The sequence below is a fragment of the Lagenorhynchus albirostris genome, chromosome 6, assembly GCF_949774975.1.
Source record: "Lagenorhynchus albirostris chromosome 6, mLagAlb1.1, whole genome shotgun sequence".
Classification (NCBI taxonomy): domain Eukaryota; kingdom Metazoa; phylum Chordata; class Mammalia; order Artiodactyla; family Delphinidae; genus Lagenorhynchus; species Lagenorhynchus albirostris.
In genome coordinates, this window is record NC_083100.1 from 66,600,370 (window position 1) to 66,625,204 (window position 24,835).

At 33.7% G+C, this 24,835-nt stretch overlaps 1 protein-coding gene across 1 annotated transcript in view; it reads left to right on the forward strand.

Annotated features, from left to right (window-relative positions):
• The window catches only part of LOC132521796 (sodium channel protein type 3 subunit alpha-like), a 72,330-nt gene that overhangs the window by 20,539 nt on the left and 26,956 nt on the right, over positions 1-24,835 (forward strand). Inside the window, exons 10-14 of the mRNA XM_060151470.1 lie at positions 4,280-4,368; positions 5,738-5,984; positions 12,944-13,117; positions 14,349-14,705; positions 16,515-16,985. Coding sequence (XP_060007453.1) covers positions 4,280-4,368; positions 5,738-5,984; positions 12,944-13,117; positions 14,349-14,705; positions 16,515-16,985 — 1,338 coding nt within the window. The remainder of the gene's footprint in view (positions 1-4,279; positions 4,369-5,737; positions 5,985-12,943; positions 13,118-14,348; positions 14,706-16,514; positions 16,986-24,835) is intronic.

A 24,835-nucleotide genomic window follows, 5' to 3' on the forward strand; every position in this document is an offset into this window, starting at 1 on the left:
ACAATGTTAAGGCCAAGAAGCCATAAATAATGGGTACCCTGTCCTCTACTAACATAAACTTTACATGTTATTTTATATTTATTATATTATTTTATTCTTAAATAGATAATACATGTTCCTAGACAGCATGAAAAAGTACTTAAAGGCATACAATGGAAAGTGAATCCCCCCAAAGATTTTATCTATGTTGTCTGGACATGAGGAGACTATTTTAAACCAGAAGCTTTATAGCTAGAACCAAGTGTAGTTGTTGACTTATTGAAAACATTGATAAGCTACATATATTTAACTTGAAATGCTATTAAGTGAGTATTTCCAACAAATACTCACTTTACATGCTTCTACTAGAACATCTTCAAATTCCCTGCATCTTCCATTTTGACATCCCATTCCACTTCAGGTTCAGTCCCTACATGCAGGATTGTGTCTTACACACCTAAATTCTTCTATTTTCCCTTTTGTTACTGAAAATTAAGAAAAAGAGTTCAGATTTACCTTCTTGGAACAAGGCAAAAGAAAAAGATGCCTGGAATTTATATTTTGGCATGCCTGAGGCAAAGAAAGATGGCCTTTAGGTCCTTAAAACATAAAAGCTTGTTTTCCGTAGAGAAAGAGCTGCCACAGCTGTGGGTATTCCCTCCACTCTGCTGCATCTTCTAGTGTGTTATTTTTGGTTTATTTTCCCTCAATACTATTTTTGCTATCTTCTTTTCTCAGTTTCTGTTGCCTTGAAAGCTGTGCTCACACCCATTATTATACTTTCCAAAGAGTGCATAGAAGTTTCAAATAAACCCAAGGATCTGGAACGCCTTTGAAAACAGCCTGACATAAAAACATGCAAATTAAAGGCATGTACCAGATACGTTATGGATGTACACACATACCACATACTCCCAACCAATACTGTGTATACAGATTTTCAGTTTCCAAAGACAGTATTCTAACACAGGTATATTAAGATGATTGTATTGAGCCATCCTAGGAATTAGTGTAAGACAATGTTGGTATTCCTCTTAGTGTAGGGTGAGGTCCACCTGCATTAGAATCACCTAGAATGTATGTTGAATACTCAGATTCCAGAGTCCTACCCCCTGTTTACTGAATCCCAATTCCAGAAAGCTGGGACCTAAAAATACACTAAGGTTTCAAATATGAGTCTGAACATACAAATATCATATTGATAATTTAAATTGAGTCTGAAGAGATTAAAAACATTACCATTCCTTATTACTGAGAGCTGAATTAATGTCTTCACAATGTCTAATTTCTTGATCACTTTGATGACTGGAAAATTAGTCTAACTACCGACTGACATTGGGTAAACAAACCTTCTGCATGAACTGAGTATCACATACACACAGTCTCAGGCTAGATAAGCTGGGCAGTCAATAATTCCTGTGAATGTTTCTAACCAAATCCAAAGCAATAGCACATTTCTCAATGAATAGTATCTTTCCAGAACATCACTGAGACAGACGGCAAAAAGATTATTCTAGTGCTTTGCAGGCAGGGAAAAGTCATAAAAATAAAACTAAAAATGGGGCCTAAGAAAATCAGCATGACCTAATTAGGCAGAGGGACCAAAAATAAATTTGAGGGAGTCTGCCTTTCTTACGTTTTTTTCCACTAGAATTATTTTCTTTGGTTTTACACCGAAGCTTGGAGGAAGAAAGGGAAAGTCCAGGCATGTTTCCTGCTGGCATATGGATATGTATGCGTATGTATGTGTATGTATGTATATACGTTACCCTGGCTATGCAGAGAGATAGAACAGGCCATGAGAAACTGCTGGGGGTGAGAGGGGAATATTGGAAATGTCATTGTTAATGAGGAAGGTAGTAAACAAAGATTCTGCAAGAGAATAGAGATGTTTTTGAAAACTCACCAAGGCTAAAATAAACACAGAATTATTTGATGCTGCTGATTTAAAGTCCATTGAAAAACTGGAAGAAGGGGCTTCATGCTAAATCCTCATTTTCAAGTACCAGAAACTGTTTGCTTGATTTATTCACAAACAAATATAATTTTAAAAGTTTCTGAATCATCCAGTTCCTTTTAATAAAGTTAAATTGAGATTAGAAGGATAAGCTGTCTTCTACATCACCCTTATTGGTAAAGTCATGTGTAAATGTCTTACTTTTTTAAGGCAGTGTTAAATTTTAAGAATAGTAATTTATACAGCAATTTAGGCATTCTCTCTGTTGTGTTTGCTATGACATATATTCCCTCAAAACAGGTGAATCATTAGTAGCCATTTGGGAAACTGTTAGCAAATTTAGAAGATAGCATCATAGGTTAAGTTTTGTGACTTTTATGCCCATGTGGATAGAGACAAGCAAGTCCAGAAAAAAAAGAGTAATTTCCTTTTAGAACTCAAAATAAGAGAATGGAGAGATAATGGTTTCATTTTTAAATCATTATCCAAAAGTAACATATTTGGTACAAATATTTTATATTTAAGCCAACAGTCTCACTGAACCATAACTTGTTTTCCAAGTTGTGTGCCCTTTCAGACCATAGCATTTAGGAATGAAAGCCACCTACCAAAAAGAATCATTTGTCCTCTCCAGCATCAGGTTCTGCTCCTAGAATATTACAGCAACAAAATCCACCTCACAGTACTAGAGTGAAGATTAAATGAAGTGGTCACGCACTTAGTAGATTGCATATCAGAATTCTTAATCAGAAAAACTACTCTTTTATACTTAAATTTGCATTGTGGTCTTTAATAAAAATATCAAAACATATGAGTTCTCTGTAAACTTGATTACCTGTGTTTAAGAGCAAGACTATTCTAACCCAAAAGCAAATAGATTCTGTAATATTAAGACTTTTATTAAATAGTTGTGTCCCCATCCCAATTCTTTTCTTCCTTGCTCTCTCCTCAGTCTCTATTAAGTATCCGTGGCTCCCTGTTTTCCCCACGACGCAATAGCAAAACGAGTATTTTCAGCTTCAGAGGTCGGGCAAAGGATATTGGTTCTGAAAATGACTTTGCTGATGATGAACACAGTACATTTGAAGACAGCGAGAGCAGGAGAGACTCACTGTTTGTGCCACACAGACACGGAGAGCGACGCAACAGTAACGTTAGTCAGGCCAGTATGTCATCCAGGATGGTGCCAGGGCTTCCAGCAAATGGGAAGATGCACAGCACTGTGGATTGCAATGGTGTGGTTTCCTTGGTGGGTGGACCATCAGCTCTAACCTCACCTACTGGACAACTTCCACCAGAGGTGATAATAGATAATAAATTAGCTCTACTGACATTATATACCAATTTTAAATTACCAAGGCCTGGGCATTTTAGCCTGTTATACCAACTTGCTTCCCCAAACTGAAAGTCCTTAAAAATAATATATGATTTATTGAATGGAAAACAATAGGATCTTTAGAACCAACTAAATTGTGTGGGACCATTAACTTCCAAATGCTTTAGGTTAAAAGAGCCCAGTTTTTAGAGACTGGGATGAAACTCGTATCTGCAAATTCAGTTGACCTACCAGCACAAAATAATGGGCACTTCGACAACCAAATTGCTATTATAGATGTTTGTCGACCCAGAATTGTATAATAATCTATTCATATTCTGGAAATTTCATATACTTAAAATTCAATATCGTAATGACCAATATATTGATAATGGGCACTTTTCATACAAGTGTCAATATTACAGTGACTCTAAAATGTTTTGATGTCTATTAAATGACTCTAAAGTGTTTTGATTTCTTATAGGATGGCATATAGAAATAACTAAAGAAATCTCAGGAAAGCACACACATTTCATTGTACATCTGTGTTTGTGCATGGAAAAAAATTGGCCCATATATGTCAATATTTTCAATAAAGCCTCAAAGATAATAATTCAGCCTTAAGACTATATAATACTATTATTTGTTTTGGGGGAAGATTGATCTGATTATTAATCATTGAGATAAGTTAAAATTCCTTGCATTTGAATGAAATGGAATAATATATGACTTTGGCATGCTTATGAAAATTTTCCCTGAAAATTCCAACAGGTAAACTAAAATATTTCTGCAACATAATTGCCTTATATAATTACATCCAACTAGTAAATTCTTGTTTTAACCCTTTAGGGTACCACCTGTGATTTTTTTAAGTATTTATAACTTAATAATAAATTTAGTATTTTACTATTACTTGAAAATTGTTACTTGGGAAAACTGCACGTAGCATGCCTTTCCAGAGAAATGCTATGTTGTGTTGTATTATTCATTGAAAAGGGTGGTTTGAGCCAGCAGTGTTTGGTTTGCAGGGTACCACCACTGAAACAGAAGTCAGAAAGAGAAGGCTAAGTTCTTACCAGATTTCAATGGAGATGCTAGAGGATTCCTCCGGAAGACAAAGAGCCATGAGCATAGCCAGCATCCTGACTAACACAATGGAGGGTAAGAAGAAGGTCATGGGATAGTCAGCTTCCTATGATTATATACTTTATGAAACTATTATTTATTCCCATAGAATTACGAAAGTCAGTTACCCAAGATCAAAATTGTATAATAGACCTAAGTAGATAATATATGGAATACACTATTATCACATTGATTACAAAAACTAATATTGTCCTTATTTCTTTTTGATTCTGGTTCTCATCTGAAGAGTGATATTTCACCACTTGATACCTCATCAGTGAGGATTTATCCTTATATTATCCTTAAGCAATTAGAGTAAAAACTTGCCTTTTTAAGTTTTAGAAGCACAAGGAAACATCTCTTTCAAGCTTCAATCTGTTGTCCAGGCATGGAGGTAGTGATGGGTTGGGGAGGCATATGAATGAGTTGGAGGAATCAAAACCTATGCTCCACTTCGACAGGGACCCTAAAAAAAGATTTTTTTCCTCCATCTTCCACATACACAGAAACCATTACATTCCTCCAATGAACAGCTGACACAAATATTTGTTGATTTTGATACACTGGAATGGGCAGCAACAATTACTTCCTGTTCATTCATTAAGTCCCCATTTCTTCAAGTTTGGAGGAATATTATATTAGTACTGCAATTTTATAAATCATTTATAAGTCATATCTAATATGAATTCTTTAGAAAACTTCAATTACATTTTGTATCTTATCCCATTGGCGTACTAGATATACAAATGGGCATATAATAATTATAATAGGTTTCACCCATTAAATTACTAGTGCCTTTTTAATATATTAAGCTAAAATTCTGAAAAATATATGAGTAATTATGAATAACAGAACTAGATTTGGCTCTAAATCTATATTAAAAAGAAGGGCATACTACATTCTCAGTGTGTGGAAGATCAATGCTGATGTGGAGACAGAGAGAGGAAAGAATGGGTCACACACATTAATAAGGATCACAGCTTTAGACAGTATTCTTAAAAAGGTCTTTCAAAAGAATAATTGTTTGATATATTTAATAATTCTAAAAGCTTACTTTAAAATTCTGTTTTGATAAAGAAAATATAGCAATTTAATGACCCATTACCTATTTAATAGATAATTAAGTTAGTTTGAGGCAAAATATTAAATTCAAAGTATTTATTTTCTGTTTAATTAAAGGAGAAAGTCTATTTACTTGACATTTTTTATGAATATATTGTGAAAATATTTAATGGGATTGTCTTCTCAAGTCTGTTAAACTAATATGAACTTCCAACCCCAACCCCAATTTTATCAAATAATGTATAATCTGCAACAACAATTTGTTTTTATTGTTATTTACTACTCTTACTCTTTATTGTTCCTCCAGAGCTTGAAGAATCTAGGCAGAAATGTCCACCATGCTGGTATAGATTTGCCAATGTGTTCTTGATCTGGGACTGCTGTGATCCATGGTTAAAAGTAAAGCATCTTGTGAATTTAATTGTTATGGATCCATTTGTTGATCTTGCCATCACTATTTGCATTGTCTTGAATACCCTCTTCATGGCCATGGAGCACTACCCAATGACTGGTCAATTCAGTAGTGTGTTGACTGTAGGAAACCTGGTGAGTTCATTTGATGTTTACTTATTTACTTTGTCAGGGATGGGGCAGATAGACCAAAGAAGAAATCCATTTGTGCTGTGTGGAACCCCCTAATTATACCGTCTTTCTTCATAGGAAGAAATATCTAAAGGAATATTGAAGGTATTCTCAGTGATAAGGTCTAGAATTCGGGTATAAATGCTGACTATTGAGACCAACATTTGTGCTGACTGATCATGGTGTCTTACCCTTTGTAAACTTGTTAAAATCTTTACTGTCATTCTTGCTGGAAATATAGGCCCAGAGAAACAATGACGTCTAATTCTGGCTCCACAAGCATGCAGTTTTAGCACACATAGCTTCTGAAGAAATCATGTTCTTTGAAGAGAATACATAAGGATTGATTTCTGTGCAAAAGAGGGCATAGTTGTTTCAAATTGAACTTCTTAATAAAATGCTTCAGTAGAATTCACAGAAGAGAAGAAATAGTTGATAAAAATGCATTTGTAATTTAGCCACATTTTTGGTTCAAGTTACTTGGGCAGACATCTGTGTATGTGTATGCTGACTTGTACATTTCCTCCTAAATGTATATGAAGAATCTGAAATGGATGAACAAATAAGAAAAGAATTTACATAGTTTATTAATCAAGACCTTTTTTGGCACAAGACAGAAACAGAACTCAAACTAGCTTAAGAGGAAAGTCTTTTTGACTGACTCATGGAATGGAAAGAAAAAGATGAACTACCAAAACATATGAAGGGTAATTTTGCAATTGGGCTTCAGGATGGGCTTCAGGATATCCTTTAACCAAGGGACTGGATATAGTCCAAACATTCATTGCATCTTTTCTCTGTAGGTCAGGAACATGATCAGCCATAGCTCATTGGTTTTACATCTTGTAACCTCTGCACTGGAAAAAGACTGGATCTCTTTTTCAGTTCCAGCTCAGACTCTCGTGATAGGATTCTATTCAGCATAACCTGGGTCAGATGCTCACCTGTGGTTTCATCAGCATTGGCGAGGGTGGAGTCATGTGAAAATGGCAGTCCTTAGGAATTACACAGGTGGAGGAACTATTCCCAACAGAAAGAAGAAAGCGAATACTGGGCAGACAGTTGCATAAATGTCTACTCCAATAAGAGAACTCAACTTCACTGCATTATAGAACACCCACCAAATTCTTGACACTTTCTTCATCTTTGACACCTGTGATACTGATTTTTTTTTCCAGTTTCTCCTTCATCGGAAGGAGATGATTTCTCCTTCATCTTTCCAATCACTCTATCTCTGCGTCCTTGTCTGGACTTCTCTTCTTTTACCTATTAAGGCTATGTTTTTCACTCAATATTACTAAGTACTCAACATCTCTAGGTATTATCTACAATTATAGAGTAAGTTGTGTTCCATTCCTGTATTTCCAACAGTTACAGATCATTGCTCCAGGATAACTTTAAACACAGTATGAGACATCTGAAATATCATCTTTCTCACAATTTACTGAAAGCCCTAAAAATCTCAATTTAGTCTTGTATTACCTCTAGTAGTAGCCTTCCAACTTCAAAGAGCCTTCCAGCTTCGAAGATAGCCATTTGACTTACTTTCTCTTTATTTCTTATATATTTATACAATTTTATATGAAGACCCATTATTTCTTTTTTTCCAGGTATCAACTTCTTTACTCCTGTAACTACTATTAAAATCATATTTCTAGTACTCTGCACTCAGTATGCTTTCATCTTGCTAAAGTATCTATTGCCTATATTTGTGGTTCAACACTCTTAACTGGTTTTCAAAACTCCCTATCTGATTCCATCCTTCCTATACCAGCTTATTTTCCTTTGGTTCCTAACCAACCACCAGCAGTCTTATCAGAACAGCCTTGTCACTATAACACACAAATGTTTATATGCTTACATATGGGATAGTATATCACTGTTCTCTACCTTCACATTTAAAGTACTCCAATTCAAATCACTTCATCTCAATTCTTCATATTCTTCAAGGTCCAACTGAAGCCTCATCTCCTCTAACATGATACTCAGCCCATATCAAACACACTTTTTCTTAATTCCTAATGCATTTGTGAATAGAACTTAGTTGAATATTAAACAAAATCCACTATAAATTACTCCATGGCAGAGCTCACATCCCATTTTTCTTTTGTATCTTGCAGAGCGTTTACATGGTTGTAGCTCGATAAATAACCAACTGCTTGTTTCCTACCCAAAAAGGCATCATGCAGCATCTTTTCATAAAAGAACATGGGTTTGGAGTCAAGTGGAACTGGGTTTGACCTTACTAATAATGAAGCATCTGGACAAGTTTGATAAAAAATCTGAGTCTTTGTTTTCTATTATTGAAATGGATATAATAATATTCATCTCCCAGAGTTGCTGTGAAGATCTAATGAGATAATGTGAAAACACGTAGCACTGTGCCTGGCATCTAGCACGTGCTCAATAAACAATTTCCTTCCTCTTCTGTATGCTATTAACCTTTCTTTGAAATACTGACGGAAAATAGTTCTGCTCTAGCTGCTGTATTTTTCCCAGGATATTAGACAGTTAGGGAAGTTGAACAGTTAGGGAAAATTTTGGAAATTTGTCAGAGTGAAGCAGAAAACTGAGGTTTTATAGAATTTCAATGTTGAAGCAACTGAGTATGGAGGGACAGGATAAGAGACATTGGATTATAGGACAATCAAATGGAAAAGCACTAGACTAAAGCAACAAATTTGGGTCCAAATCCAGTTGTCCATGCTAAATATCTGGGTGGTCTTAAAAAAGTCACAAGTATTTCCTTCTCATGAGCACAATGTGTTGGACTAGATGTCCCTCATTCTAAAATCTGTAACTTTGAGTAGTGATGGAGATAATGAAGTAGGGAAGTGGGGTTCTACCACTGGTTGACTGTTTGTGGTAGAACCATGCATAAGCTGAGCTTAGTGTTGGGAAAACAAGACTCTTGAAGACAGAGAGTGTAGACGACAGAGAACAGACTTAACTATTTCTAACCTTAGGAATAAGAGAATGTGTAAACTGACTGTTACTATTGGCTAAAAGCTCATTATGAGTAGTAGTAATAATGTTGTATATCTGTAAAGTATTTCATAGTTTTACATATCTTATTTTATACCCACAACAAGCTTTATAATAAATATTTATATATGAAAAATTATATATATATAATATATATATACACAGAGAAAAAGAGAGAATATATTCCTTATAGCATGGGTACTTAGCTGAATTTGGATTTATATTATACTCCATGGATGGATGTTACATCGCATATTCTGTGGGGATTTTACAGTTTTCTCATTAAAATAAATTTAAAATTTCTATGGACTAGTTTATTACTACGCAAATGATTGCATATTGCCTTACAAATAAGGACATCGAGTTTTTTGGTTGAATTGATAACAAAAGAATTTTCCATAAAAGAGTTGTGGAACTTCCAGTCTTTACTTAGATCAATGTGCCTTTTTGTTTCCTCTTTCTGGAGCATATAAAAATTACATCACTTCCTTTTGATTGGATTGATCAAATTTGAGTATCAAGAGACCTCAAATCTCTATTGAGTTTCTCTAAGATGCTCTGTTTTGCTTTCATTTTTAAATTTTGTTTTAACCATTATAAAACCCATGCACTCATCTTAGGGATTCTATAAGCAAGGAATCTTCCATCAATCATAGTAGGTTAGATAACCTCTTCATCATACAAACATTTCCAACTAACCTGTAACTTTTTCTTCAGGGAATATTGATAGAGATCTGTAGCTCCTACACTATTTTTCTTACTATAACTTTCCTAACCAGTGATTAGAGGTCCATGATATCCCTTTATTCTGCTAGACCTAGATGGGAACTTAGAAAATGGTACCTGTTCTAAAAATCTTACAGGCTATTTGCAAATAAAAGTCTAAAGAAACATAATTAGCAAAATTATTTTAATTAAATGGTGTGGTGTAGGATATGAATTCAAAATCTCAGGAAAGGGACATGATAACTTTTTGAAGGAAAAAAATGGCTCGTTTATTGAAAGATAAAACCATGGGAGCCAAATTCTAGACCTCACCTATGAAGCCACTCTCATCAATGAAGAAGTGTTATTTGGCCATCTAACTCCTCTCCTAGTGTAATATAAAACTGCCTTCTCGTCTCTTTCTAACAACTACTAATAAAGTTCTTGTGTAACAATAATTGTGTGTACACTACAGTTTGTAATAAAATTTGCTAAGCAATATAATACTGATAGAAATCCAAGAATATTAAACACAGACCTGATGAAACATCTCACTATCCTCATCTGACAGATGAGATAAAAGAAAATCATAAATGTTAAATGATGTCCCACCATTTTTCTTTAAATATATTTCAATTTCATCCTTCAAAAAAGAATCAACAACAACAACAAATATTTAAAGATACAAATCCAAAAGGCATGAGGATGATAAAACTAAAACCATTAAAACAAGAAGCTAATAGTAATGGAGCTAAAGGCGGCTACAGTTATGTCAAATTCACTACAGAAGAGTGGAATGTCAGTCTGGACAAGAAGAGGTTCTGTGGAGCAAACTGATCGATATTCAAACTTGAGCCTTTAGAACTAACATTTCTATCTTTTTAATGTATGTATCAACAGAACTTTCCTCTCTAAGTAAATACTCAGTAAGGAAACTTTCTTATCCCTGAACTGAGACCTTAAGCCCTAACATTTGATCATCCAAGCCCAATACCCCCCAAAACAAAATGCTTGAAATTTGTTTACTCTTGGTCCAGACTCCCAGGCTGATTCTCATCCCCACCTTTAGCACTTACACTTTTGCTGATTGTCTTGTGTCATCACGTACAATAGGTTAGAAACTTTTCACTGAACTTACCTCCTCATTAAAGAAGCTGGCTTAGGAAGCCTATAGATGTATTGTCCATAAGAAATTTATCAGCCTAAATGAATTAGGTTTATGCATTCTCAGTTTGTATATCCTAATTAGTACTGCATTTTCAAAGCCTAGTACAACGTCTAGTAAGTACTCAGCAATTTTTTATTAATGAATGAATGGCTACAGAAACATATAATCCAAAATTTCAAAACACAAAAAGCTTCTTCAGAAGACAAGATATATTATAATTAGGCTAAGTCCAAACAATAAACATTCAGTATGTTTTTATTAATTGTCTTAGTCTTAAAAATTCCTCATGATAAAGAAATTCAAAGGCAGCAGAATGTATGTTTATAAACCATACACGGATTTATGTACATAACCATATCCAGGGGTTGCAGTTCTCTGTGTTCTTAGCATTTTTTGATGGAGTTTTAAAATTTTATAAACATAAGCATCATGATCAATAGCCTCAGTTGACCTTTGCTAGAATGAGAAAGATTTTTTCAAAACTCTTAATCACTGACAATGCTAAACTAGACTAAAATGTACATAAAACAATCCCAATGATTTATAGGGCCTAAACTGAAAGCATTTAAAGAGATAAATAGCTATGACATTAAACTGCAAATTGTAATTAAAATGTTATTTTTAAAGAGAATTTCATGCTGGGATTAAATTTTAGATGAAAGAATGTAAGTTTAAGGTATGGGTTTTTAAAATGCAGGACATCTTCTAGTCATTTCAGAAGAGCTGAAAAGTTCACCTTATGATTTTCTGTAGGAAGAGATATGTGTAGATCATTTACCTGGATTGTTTCTAACTCAATTTAACTCATATATTTCTATAATCAGGCTGTGTATTTCAAATAGTAGCTGCTCCTAAAACTTTATATAAGAAATAAAATTCATATAAATCAGAACTTATTTTACATTCACCAGGGAAAAAATACCCCAGGGTAAGTCCTTCTATAAATGAAAAACATCACTTTTTAATGTGCATTCCGGCATATCTGGATTTTCATGTACTAAGCTTGCTTGAATTACATTTTACTTCTATTTGAGTGAATGAATGATGAACTGAAGTTAAGCTATCTTTTCTGCTATGGGTATTTCCCTTAGGTCTTTCTGTGATTGGGAAAATGAGATGCTGCCTGCAATTACACTTTGTAAGAGTAGAACAAGATTTCCTTTAATTAATATATTTTAGGAAACCAAATAATTTTGATACTGTTATTTTGACAAAGTTCCTTCAAGGTAAAGGCTGATTTACCTTGGTAAGTGGTAAGCTTGACTTTAGTCATAATATGCAGCTTTTACCTATAGTTAATATAATTGCTTTAAAAGATTTTTCGCAAGAATAATTTCATAGCTCTTCATGTCCTTGGGCGTCTTAGCCTGTGGTTTTGAATTAAAAAACAAAACCATTTTCAAATAGACATTCATCCAGCCACTCAAATAATTTATTAATCCTAATTTTGGGTGTATGCATACTGAGAATGTTCTCCTGATGCTTTCAATTGAATCTGCAGTTCCTTGCTCTACTTATCCATTAACCTTAATTCTGAGGCATAAATCCAGAGATAATTATTATAAAACATTTGTGGCAAACTCACTCTTATTTCAGGAATGTTTATAAAATTATAGAAATAAGATGATGTCCCTTAAAAACAAATAAAAATGAAGAACAAAATATGGTTTTTACCAATTTGAAGTAATTTTTTAGTGACTTCCAATAATACATAAATTGTTCTTATTGCAATACTTAAAAAAAATTGGTTGGGATTATGGTAGAAACATAGGGTACCAAAAAAGGCAATAATTCAGTAGCTATTATTTAGTATCGGATTTCAAATGTGGACAATGAAATGTTTTCAAATCAGCATTGTCTTGGAAATCTAGCAGATTCATTAACTAACACAAATCCACTTAAAATATTCCCCTGAAAAAAATGATAAACTTGTATATCCATTTGTCACATTTCTTCACTTTAAATTTTAGGTATTTTTACTCATAACTGTTTAACCTTCTTTACAAATTCTTAGAGTGTCAAAACTTTTTCAATGCTTGAAGTACTGATCTCTATTTTACTTTAGGTCTTCACTGGGATCTTCACAGCAGAAATGGTCCTCAAGATCATTGCCATGGATCCATATTATTATTTCCAAGAGGGCTGGAATATCTTTGATGGAATTATTGTCAGCCTTAGTTTAATGGAGCTTGGCCTGGCAAATGTGGAGGGACTGTCTGTACTGAGATCGTTCAGACTGGTATCTGCATAGACTATGTTTATATTCTATCTTTCACTGGCAAAATACTTATTTCAAAAATGAATCAATGTGTATAGTTTTTATAGCTTTTTACCTCAATGATATTTTAAACTTAAACCAGTATGTGTGATATTCTAAGAAAATATATAAATGTTCTCTTTAAAGCTGAGTGTGACTGTTTATCAAGAATGATGAAAAATGGTTGAAACACTTCATAATAATTAACTATGTAAGGCACATTTAAAAACACACGTGTGCTTCTAAAATTATGTTTTAAATTCATTAAAAAATTTTTTTTGCTTTAAAGTCTCTAAAGAAATATAAATAAAAACTTTATACCCAATAAATCTTATCTTTTTATCAACCTTACTTATATTAGTGGTAACTACTTTAAAGGAATATGTGGGAAAACATTTGATCCCATTAGCACTTTAGACAATGGTATAACAAATTTTTTTGAATTTAGCAAGAAAAATTATTTTAAAATATGCAAAATTTTATTGGAAATTAAGTAAAATGTGTATTTTTCAAATTGAAAAGAAGCTTTTCCTTAAGTTTATCAAATTTATTTATTTTACTTTTATATTATAAGTGTCCATTAAAAATATATAACTCAGGGCTTCCCTGGTGGCGCAGTGGTTGAGAGTCCGCCTGCCGATGCAGGGGACACGAGTTCGTGCCCCGGGCCGGGAGGGTCCCGTATGCCGCGGAGCGGCTAGGCCCATGGGCCATGGCTGCTGGGCCTGCGCGTCCGGGGCCTGTGCTCCGCAGCGGGAGAGGCCGCAGCAGTGAGGGGCCCGTGTACCACAAAAAAAAAAAAAAATATATATATATATACACCTCATACTTTTAATATTTCTTTTTACTCTCGAAAATATAGTTGGAGGTGACATTAGCTTGCTAAATTCACAAATGTCTGTAATCAAAGTATTAATTTGTTTTCATGGATATATCTGTTGATGAATCAGAAATGTTTTCTCATTTCTGAAATATTTTCTCTCTCTTATATTTGCTTAAATGATATTATGATTTGATTTACAATTCCAGTATTATTAACACTTTTTTCTGGATTTGAATTTTAGTATAGTTTGAGATTTTATATTCCTCAGAGGTGGGACTACAATATAGTATCATACTGATAAAATGATGTCTACCTAACTTTTTTTTTTTTTTCTAACTTTTAAAATTATATTGTGACTACTACTAAGAGTATATTTTCACTTGATTACAGCTTCGAGTTTTCAAGCTGGCAAAATCCTGGCCCACCCTGAATATGCTAATTAAGATCATTGGCAATTCAGTGGGGGCTCTAGGTAATCTCACCTTGGTGTTGGCCATCATCGTCTTCATTTTTGCTGTGGTCGGCATGCAGCTCTTTGGTAAGAGCTACAAAGAATGTGTCTGCAAGATCTCTAGTGACTGTCAACTCCCACGCTGGCACATGCATGACTTCTTCCACTCCTTCCTGATTGTGTTCCGAGTGCTGTGTGGAGAGTGGATAGAGACCATGTGGGACTGCATGGAGGTCGCTGGCCAAACCATGTGCCTTATTGTTTTCATGTTGGTCATGGTCATTGGAAACCTGGTGGTACGTATGTATTATAAATGCTCATAATTAAGAACAAGATCAGACAGTGGCTAAGAAGGTGGCCTGATGCAGCAGACACATCTGGTTTTATCATCAACAACCTAGACTCAAATCCCAGTACTAGCACTCTGAGCATGGGCAAGTTGCTTAACTTTTCTCAGCCTAAAACTCCCCGACTATGAAACTGTAAAAACAGAACTGAAATCTTATGGTTTATGTGAGGATTACATAAGGTATACCCGTGACAGTCCAGGGACAAAAATATTAGTTTTTAGTTTTCCTTCTTCAAAAAAAATGTTTTTATCAAGACTAACTTTGTCCTAATATTATTTTTTATGGCCTGAATTATTTTTATTCTATTATTATTTTGATGAGGTTACAATCTCCAGTAATTCTAAACAAAAGACTATTAAAACTGTTCTTTACACATACATAGTTCATATTGTTTGCTTACTCAGAGGCATAAGTTGCATATTACCAAATTTTGAAGACAAATTTCAATGAAATAGTGCATTATATTTTAGCTATGTATTGTAATTATCCAAACATCTTGGAAATATATTCTTCCCTGAATTTGCTTTATTAAAGGAAAATAAATTATTGAGGTTTAAGTTATGCACATGTATAAACACTGACCAGATTTAAAAGACTTACTTTTAGCTCTGACTTAAAAGCACTAATATAGAAGCACAATTTGTATATTTATGTGTTTTAATGCTTACATTTTTCAATCATGTGTGGTCAGAGTGTTTCTTTATGCTATCATACTGAACCTTTCCTTTGAGAAGTACATTTCAAATGAGACTGCTTAAAAGAATGTTTGTGGGATACCTGTGGACATGCAATTTTTTCAGAATAGTAAATAAGGAAGCTCTAGATTCTGAATAAATCTGATATAAAAATAAGGCAACAAACTGGGGTTCTGGCTTAGCAAGAGTCTTCCTACCATGTAACATATTTTGAAACTCAGTAACTACATTTCAAGCTAAAAATATTACTATAAATAAATTTTATTTTGTATCAGCTATAATGAATTCTTCTATTATTCATATTTTATCAGTTAATTGGGTAATATTTTTCCCCATGTATCCAAATGATACACTGAGATTTCTTCATGTTTTCTGCAAAAAAAAAAAAGTAAAAAGAAAAGTAATTTACATTATATGGGTCCAACCTAAACCCTGGAATAATTTTAGACTTCTCTCCATCTGTTGAACTATTTGGACACATATATTTCAAAGTATACTGATGAGAAATGTGTTAAACCTTTTATAATTCGCCTTTAGTAATTTCTGCTGCTATAAAAGTTTGTAGTCATGGGACAATGGAATTTGTATTTCAAGTATGTTGTTTTAACACATATCCATCAGACCATTAAACAGATAAATTCATTATTTACACACATGAAGCTAGACATTCCCTAGACAAACTGGTAAAATGCAGTAAAATGACTAAAATGAAAATATCTCTTTTTTTCCTCATTGGCCAAAACCACAAAAACGGGATTTTTGTCTTTTCACTGGCAACCCTGAGTAGACACAATTTAAATCTTAGAACCTCCAATTTCCTGTTGTCCCTCTCGGTTTGAAAGGAAGGGTGCTTGTTTTACCATTTTGTCCTTAGAGCAGGTAGAAGATTTCAGGTTCTTTAAATGGTGTGTGATTAAGACAAGGTTTCTGAAATACAGTAAGCATTCAAGAAGCAGCTGTTGAATTAATTTTAGCAAAGATCTATGAGTTCCCTGTTTAAGCTATTATGTTTATGCATACTTCAATATTAATACAGCAAAATTTTCTTTTTTTCTTTTAGGTTCTGAACCTCTTTCTGGCCTTATTGTTGAGTTCATTTAGCTCAGACAATCTTGCTGCCACTGATGATGATAATGAAATGAACAATCTCCAGATTGCAGTAGGAAGGATGCAAAAGGGAATTGATTATGTGAAAAATAAGATACAGGAGTGTTTCCAAAAAACCTTTTTCAGAAAGCCAAAAGGTATAGAAATCCATGAAGGCAACAAAATAGACAGCTGTGTGTCCAATAATACTGGGATTGAAATAAGCAAAGAGCTTAATTATCTTAAGGATGGGAATGGAACCACCAGTGGTGTAGGTACTGGAAGCAGTGTTGAAAAATATGTAATCGATGAAAATGACTATATGTCATTCATAAATAATCCCAGCCTCACTGTAACAGTGCCAATTGCTGTTGGAGAGTCTGACTTTGAAAACTTAAATACTGAAGAGTTCAGCAGTGAGTCAGAACTAGAAGAAAGCAAAGAGGTAAGAATGCTTTTAAAGTTTTTCTTGCATTTCCTATAAAAACCATGCACAAGTTACTTAGTATTTTTATTGTGCTTATATGCATTATTAAAAAGTGTATTGAAAGTCATATATACAGTAATGTTGGAAAATTATGAGATATTCTTTTTTGAGAATTCCATCCATTGAAATTCCAACTTTCCACAGAAAATCATCATTCTGAATAATTAGTATATTCATCTTCTTGATAGTTTGAAAGTCTGATTAAAAGATGTGGCCTTCAAAAAAACAGATTTTATTTAATACATTCTATTCTACATTCGATTATGCTCTTTAGAAAAAATAACAATGAACCATATTTTATTGATCATTGTTAAAGTGTTATCTCCTTACTTTCTATAATATATTAAGTTTTGCTATGATTTTTTTAATGTGAAAGTTTTGTGTACTTTTTGTTCTCCTCTAAACCTTTTATTGCCTATGATAAGAGTATTATTCATTTTTTAAAATTTTACACATATTAGGAAATTAAAAGTAGTACTGATTACATTTTGCCCAGTCAAGGATGAGCAAATCTATAAGGCCTTCCAGATTAACTTGGAAATAGTAAGAACTATTTAAAAAAACTCTACTTAAGGATTACAGTTAAACTGTAGACTGGAAAGCTGTTCTTACTGTCATATTACTACTTATTTAAAAGAAAAGAAAGGAAATTGTTCCTCCTGTAGGATTAAAATGCACAGGATCCTATGATAGTAGCTTAGTGGTATTAATTCTGCAATTCTGCATTGTGCAGAACAGGATTAAATTTTTTATTATTACTTATTTATAGACTTCTGATATACCAGTAGGAAGTAGGAAGTTAAGTCTAGCACAGGGTTATAAAAGACAGGTTTTAGCATGAGGGTATAAATAGCGACACCATAGGAATCAGACAAATGATGTCTGATTCTGTAAGCATATTTTGGAACTTTCCTTTTTTAGTAATATGTCAACAGAATTTGTATAAGTAGTAAGTAGCTGACAGTGTCACAACTGATAGCCTCCCGATCCTTTTTTTCAGGCATTTCAGAGCTTCTGAGATATATTATAATGGTAAATTTGAAAATATTTTGAAAAAGGTAAAAATACACACAAAATGAGGTATAACATTCTTTCTCCGAAATTCCACTCAAAGTCTACTTAGAGAGTTCAATTCTAATTTATGTGTTGCTCATTCTGGTAAAATAAGAATTCAATTCTAATTTTATTTTCCATCACTTGACATAGATTTATTTAAGAAAATCATCAATTAATTAACAGGCATTTATTGAGCACTTTTGTGAATTCAGCACTCTGCTGGATACTAAGGGTAAGGAAGAGTTAAAGGAGAGATTCATAACATAACCCCCTTCAGGGAAATCTCAGCATCTTTGAGGAAGCTAATACTAACTCACAAAATTATTAAAAACCTATTAAAAAGTTTAATCCTGTAGGACTGAATACAAGATTATACAAGTATTGAGAACAGCAAGAACATAGCAAATTGTTAAACGGAAGAGATAAAATTAAAGTAGGCCTCAAAATGTGGGTCAAATACATGAACAGAAAGCAAAAAGCAGAAACTTACTAAACAAAAGCCAGAGTTAGAGTGAGCTTAGTATTAAGGTGCAGCAGTGAAATAATCAGCATGTATAAAGTATTGGTTGAAAAGACTGGAAAAATATGTATGGGTGAGTAAGGTAGTTTCAGATTATACAGTCTTTGAAGTAAGTCAAGGAGCTTGGAATTGGCTGCATAGTCAATAAGGTGCTAAGCAGGTGAAGAGCAATAGGAAAGTGATGTTTTAGGAAAATTTATTTGATAGCAATAAGTAAAACCGTTTAGAGTGAGAACTGTTATCTTGGGGAATGTGGTAACAATCATTTGATAATAATGAAGTGACAGAATTCTGGGCTACGGTAATAAGTATGGGAACTGAGACTAACTGGCTTTTGACCAACCTAGTAAAGAATCTGAGAAATTGGGAAAATGGTGATGCAACTGTCTGAAATGGCCTTTTTAAAGAAGGTTACCAGGTTTATGGGGGAAGAGAAAGAATTCAATTGGGACATACTGAATTAGAAGTGGGATATAGTGAGAAGGAGAGACTGAATGAGCAGTCAGGGTTTAAAAATAGATTTAATAACGCAGATTTCATAATTATCTGATTCCTTGAAAATAGAGGAGTTCCCTAAAGAAGTAATTACAAAGAGAAAATAAGGGAAGACTCGGGACAAGACTAGCTTGGGATCAAGAAGAGATAGAAAAGCCAAAGAGGCAGAGAAACATTTGCTATGTTAACATCATAGGTTTCATCTCACTGCACTCATGGAAATGATATATCTTAATTTCTTTTTACCAAAAAGTTGGTTTCCAGAATACTTCAAAGGCTCACTTTGTTATACAGTAGAAATTAACACAACATTGTAAAGCAGTTATACTCCAATAAAGATGTTAAAAAAAAAAACTCTATGATGTCCACAGATATTTCAAATTATTGCTTTAGGAGAATACTACCTCATTGTCATGTCCTTTTTTTTAATGACTAAAAAATCATAAACTTGGAACAATGAGATACAATGTCTTCATTTTCAAGTCCTTGAAAACATTTTATTATCTGAACAAAAATTCTTTGTTGGGTGATTTTTTTAAATAATCATCTGTCCTCTTCCAAGCTAGTTTTGGATACATGGAATCCAATTACAGAATGCAATAAAATTGTTTAAAGTATACAGATATATTAGAGGGAAAATACTTAAAAGTAAATATAAAATTAAAACTTTTGTAAAGCTAGGATAAAATTTCAAATTATTTTGCACAGTAAAATTAAATTCAGCAGTAAGTTTTACGTGGATGATTTTTTAAATTAGTACCAGAAAAACCTTGAAAGAATAATAGGGCAATTCTCACGTATGCTCACACTAAGTTTAAAAGTACAGTTGACCCTTGAACAACACAGGAGTTAGGGGTGTCAACCCTACATCCAGTTGAAAATCCGAGTATAATTTACAGTTGCCCCTCCATATACATGATTTCGTATCTGCACTCCCACATCTACAAATTCAGCCAACTGAGGATCCTGTAGCTGTAGTATTTACTATTGGAAAAAATCTGTGTGTAAGTGGACCTGCACAGTTCAAACCTGTGTCGCCCCAGGGTCAACTGTACACTGTTTTCAAAAATAAAAGTAAAAATCAGCATTATAGAATAAATTTAAATAAATTCCAGCGAAGTTCAGTTTTGATCTGAAATTTCTGAAAACTGCTGGCATTGAACACAGGTCACATATCAGATTCACATTTATGTTGGCTGGGTTGTTCTTTTTTTATTAGCTATTGCACACACACACTCATACACACACACACACAGATTAAAAATAACGTATCCATAAAGTGGCATATCGGTTCGCACTTCTTAGTTTTTTGAACACAAGGAGATAAAGAACATTGGGCTGTGCTTTGGGGGACACAAAATATCCTTTCTCTTTGCTGACAAAGTGAAAAATCATACAAGTTAAACCTAACAGAATGATACATTTCAAAAGAAAGGAAGAAAGAAAAGAAAAAATAATTTGCAACACATTTCTGCTTTAAGAAGAGGCAGTAAATTAATTTAGATAGTATTTGAAAACTCTAGCTGCTCTATTCCTTCCATTCATTTTCAAAATATCTAGCTATACCACAGTTGGGGAGAAATGATCTCTAGAAGTTTTTAGAGATAAAAATATGAATTGCTGTTATTATATTATGTAATACATATTTTATATATGTGTATCTATTATATGCACCAGTAACATAAACAGACTGGTATGGAAACGAACATACAGTTTTGCATGAAAAAGATTTTAAGGAAATTGAAGGCATGAATTTCAAAATAGTGATCCTTTTATTTTGTAAAACCTTGGGATTGTATATATCTTATGACAAGATATAATGTAGAATTCTGTTTTTATATAAACATGATTTCTTGACATTTTTATATAATTATGGATTTTTTACAATTTAGTTCTTGAAAGCTTTCATTGTCTTCCCAGGTGAAGGATATAGAATAAATGCTCTTAAGAAGCATATTTGAAGTTGAATTCCAAAGCTCAATCTAGGAATATCATACTGTGACCTTCACTGCTTACCATTCTTACTTCTCACAGGGGTAAAATCAAGCTGGAGCCTTCAAGAATGAAACTCTGGTGTTTTTTAACCAGCCAGAGGCTCGTGCCACCACTTTTACCCAGGTTACCCAAGCAAGTTGTACACGTACAATCACTTTCTAAATAAATTTTGACTGGCCTGCATGCTACTCAGCTACGTTCCTTCCCCTGCCATGGCAAGGAAGTGCTAGACGTGCCCAGCTGCTCTCTGCTGAATCGTGTGACACATCACAGCATGGTCAGGCAAGACGGGCAGTCCCAACACCGTTTTTGATTCTGTTAATGACTTTCCAGTTTAGTCTGTTTAGGCTTTTAAAAGCAATAATTGCATGCTCTATAGGATTTATATCTATTTTAAAACATGATAGAAATGTTTAAAGTTCAAAATAGTTAAGAACTTGAGAGGATGCATTTTTTTTTCTGCTTTTATTTCATTAAAATAAGACCACAACTTTTTGCTGTTGTTGATTCAGCCCTTATAAGTAAACTGTATTACCAAAATGAGCCTCACAGGGTTTGACAGTGTTGCCATTTTCAGATCATTATATTCAGATCTGTGAATATAATTTTCAACCCATCCAATTCATGTGCTCCAGATAGAAATGTTTGCTTTCATGTTTTGGGGGAAAGCCTCCATTAAAAAAAAAAGAGCAAGGTGATCATGAGATTTTGGATATGAAGGGCCATAGTATGTATACATTTGGGCACTACATATCTTGGATTTTCATGTAGTTTGGGGAAGTTGTTAAGTCATGTGTCTGCCAAACCCTAAATGATCACTGTAATTAAAAAATGAAAAGCATCATGATACAGGGTAGGAAAAGTTCATTGCATCTTAATATTAAGTAATTGGTTCAGTGTACCCATTTTTTTAAATTTCTCTGATCTACATTAATTTCTCCCTAAATGTTCTACCCAAAACTGAGCAGGCAAAAAAGAGACTTGGAAAATTTCCTACTTTGGATTATTAATTATTGATTATAGTTTTATGAGGAATAAAGGATATCTCCAAAAATTGCTGTAGGTTTGTGGATGAAATAAATCTTTATTCTCTTGACTCAACTTTCTCCTGTTACTGGAATCACAGCCAGAGTGAGTGTTCTTGCTTGTTCGTTTTTGGGCACACCACACGGCTTGTGGGATCTTAGTTCCCTGACCAGGGATCAAAGCCGGGTCCACAGCAATGAAAGCCTGAGTCTTAACCACTGGACCACCAGGGAATTCCCCAGAGTGAGTGTTCTTGAAGGCAAATTAAAAAGCAAAAGTGAAAAGTTCATGAGTATTAGCACTTTTCAAGGCTTTTGGTGGAAAAAAAAAAACCTAATTAGAGCTTGGGGTTTGTCTGTAGGTTTAATTTATACATACTCTCTTCTTCTTTAGGGATAACTGAGAATTAGCTGTAAAATGAAACAAATTCAGACATAAAATTATAAATAAAAATTTTTCTAAAATACAGCCCCTGGTGATTTATGTAATTTTACTTAAAATGACTTTTTAGTTTTAGGAGTAAAAAAGATTATTAGTCATTGAAGAAAATCTGATTATTTTTTCTTCACAAGCAGGGCAGAATTAAATGGTACTGGAAAATTATCTTTTACACCATGTTTATAACAGGATTCCCTCTTTTTCAAAGTCGTTATGGAAACTTTGAAAATGATGCTTGACTAAGGTCCCAAGCACGTACCCTTCTAGAAAAGGCCCTGTGCTCCGTTTTCAGAATCTGGAGAGCAATGGGAGAATACCTCTAGCTTCCTATTTCTGTTACGTTCTCAGTGTCTTCCAAATGCTCTCTGAGAAACTGAATGTGGCACAGATGGGAGTGTGAATAGCCATTTTAAACCTATCTCGACCTTTAGAGAAAGGTTTTGGTGCTTCAGTGTACTTCTGCTGAAATAAAAATTAAGGCAAGTTTAGATGGAAATTTTGTATTATCTTCTTAACATAAACCAGCTTTTTCTTTTGCCTGCTGGATGTCCTTTTACCTTATTCTTCAACTACCATATAATTATTGTCAGTTTCCTATATTATGTTCGTAGTAAGGCTCTTTTAAAATAAAAGGTGCATCAGGGGTGTTACACATTTAAAATATGTTAAGGCCAAACTAAATAGAGATGGTTTATATTTTTAACCATTCAATAAGTGGTCCAGAAAAAAAAGAGCTATTGGTTTTAGTCGTGTTCCTCCTGCCTTGGATATGCAGCCCAGTGACCTCACTGTGTGGCTACCTGTCCTTCAAATGAAATATCAGTCAAGATATGGATATACATATCCAAAAGATCAGACTAAGGCCCTGATAGATTGTGTAACCAAAAGATTTTCTTCTTTTACTTTCAAGACAAAACCCAGAAATTTTGAAAGAAATGGCTAGATTTTTAAGGCAGTCTGTAATGGCTGAATCTTTTATTTTTGCCTTTTGAATCATATAGCAGTTTGTGAGAGTCAAACATTTGATAGCTGACTGAAAATAAATGAAATGTGAGCGCATTTCGGTGGAAGTAGGCCAGTTGCTAACATTCTCTTCCATTTCTGAAAGTTAAATTTCACTATTTAATTGGATAAAAATTGAGCAATATTCGCCATAAGGGGGGATTTCTATATAAGTTCATGTTATCAGGGGAAAATGGCCTTTCTGGGTGCTGATTCTGTCATTTCTTACAAGTAGTATTTGCAGCTAACCTTGAAAACTTCACATTCAGGTACCATGTCTTTGAGAACATGGTTCTTGGACCAGCGTGCGGCTTCCACAGCATTGCGCCGGGCTTCTGCTTCAGCCAGGCATGCTTCCTGTGGCTGAATTAGGCCTGGAGAATGTTGCATCTTCAAACCTGCTTTCCAGTGTGCATTTGTAGAGCATAAGTCATCATCCCTCTGTAGACTCAGTAGTTTCTACAAGGGATGGAAGAATCTAGCCTTAAGTGCCATAAAATATTGGACGGATAGGGAGAAAACAGTACAAGAAAACAAGTGATGAGCTTGTACTATGTGGTTTTATATGGAAGCTTTCTACTGTTATGCCTATATACCTAATTACATTTTTATAACTACTTCAGAACAAGTATTAATTTTAGTTATTTAGTATAGTCATCAAGTTCCTTAATGTGGAAAATTTCATTTCAGGTATCTTTTTTTTTTATCATTTTAGTAGCACAGCTATGGCAATTTAAAGAAAGTAAGTTATTCTTTGTATTTATCATCAGTCACCTGCTTTTAAATCAGTTATGTGTTTTTAAATAAAATTTGGAAGTCATTTTGGTATGGTTATGACAAAATGTATGACAAACTACCCTCTACCAGAGTATGAATGCCAGAATGTTGAACTTAATTAGAAATGTTTAGATTATGAAGATAGTATTATATCCATGTACAGAATTTTAAATGCTTAAGTAGTTTTCTAGGATCTAAATTTCAAAATTTTAAAATACAGTAGTAAAATTCTTTATGTTTCCAGTGACTAAAGCTTATCAGGCAGTATATCTTAATTGGTAAGTTGTTGTAACTTAATAAGAACACAGTCTAAGCTTTAATTTATAAATGTAGGTAAATTCACAACTTTAAAATGTTTATGTAGTTGATACAATATTTTTATAACTTCATAGGATAAAGTATATGTACCTTCTTATGACAAAAATGTGGCCTATGAAGATTATACCATGAATAAGCCTGACTCTCCAACTAGCAGGAATTAACTTTATGCCAACTTTCA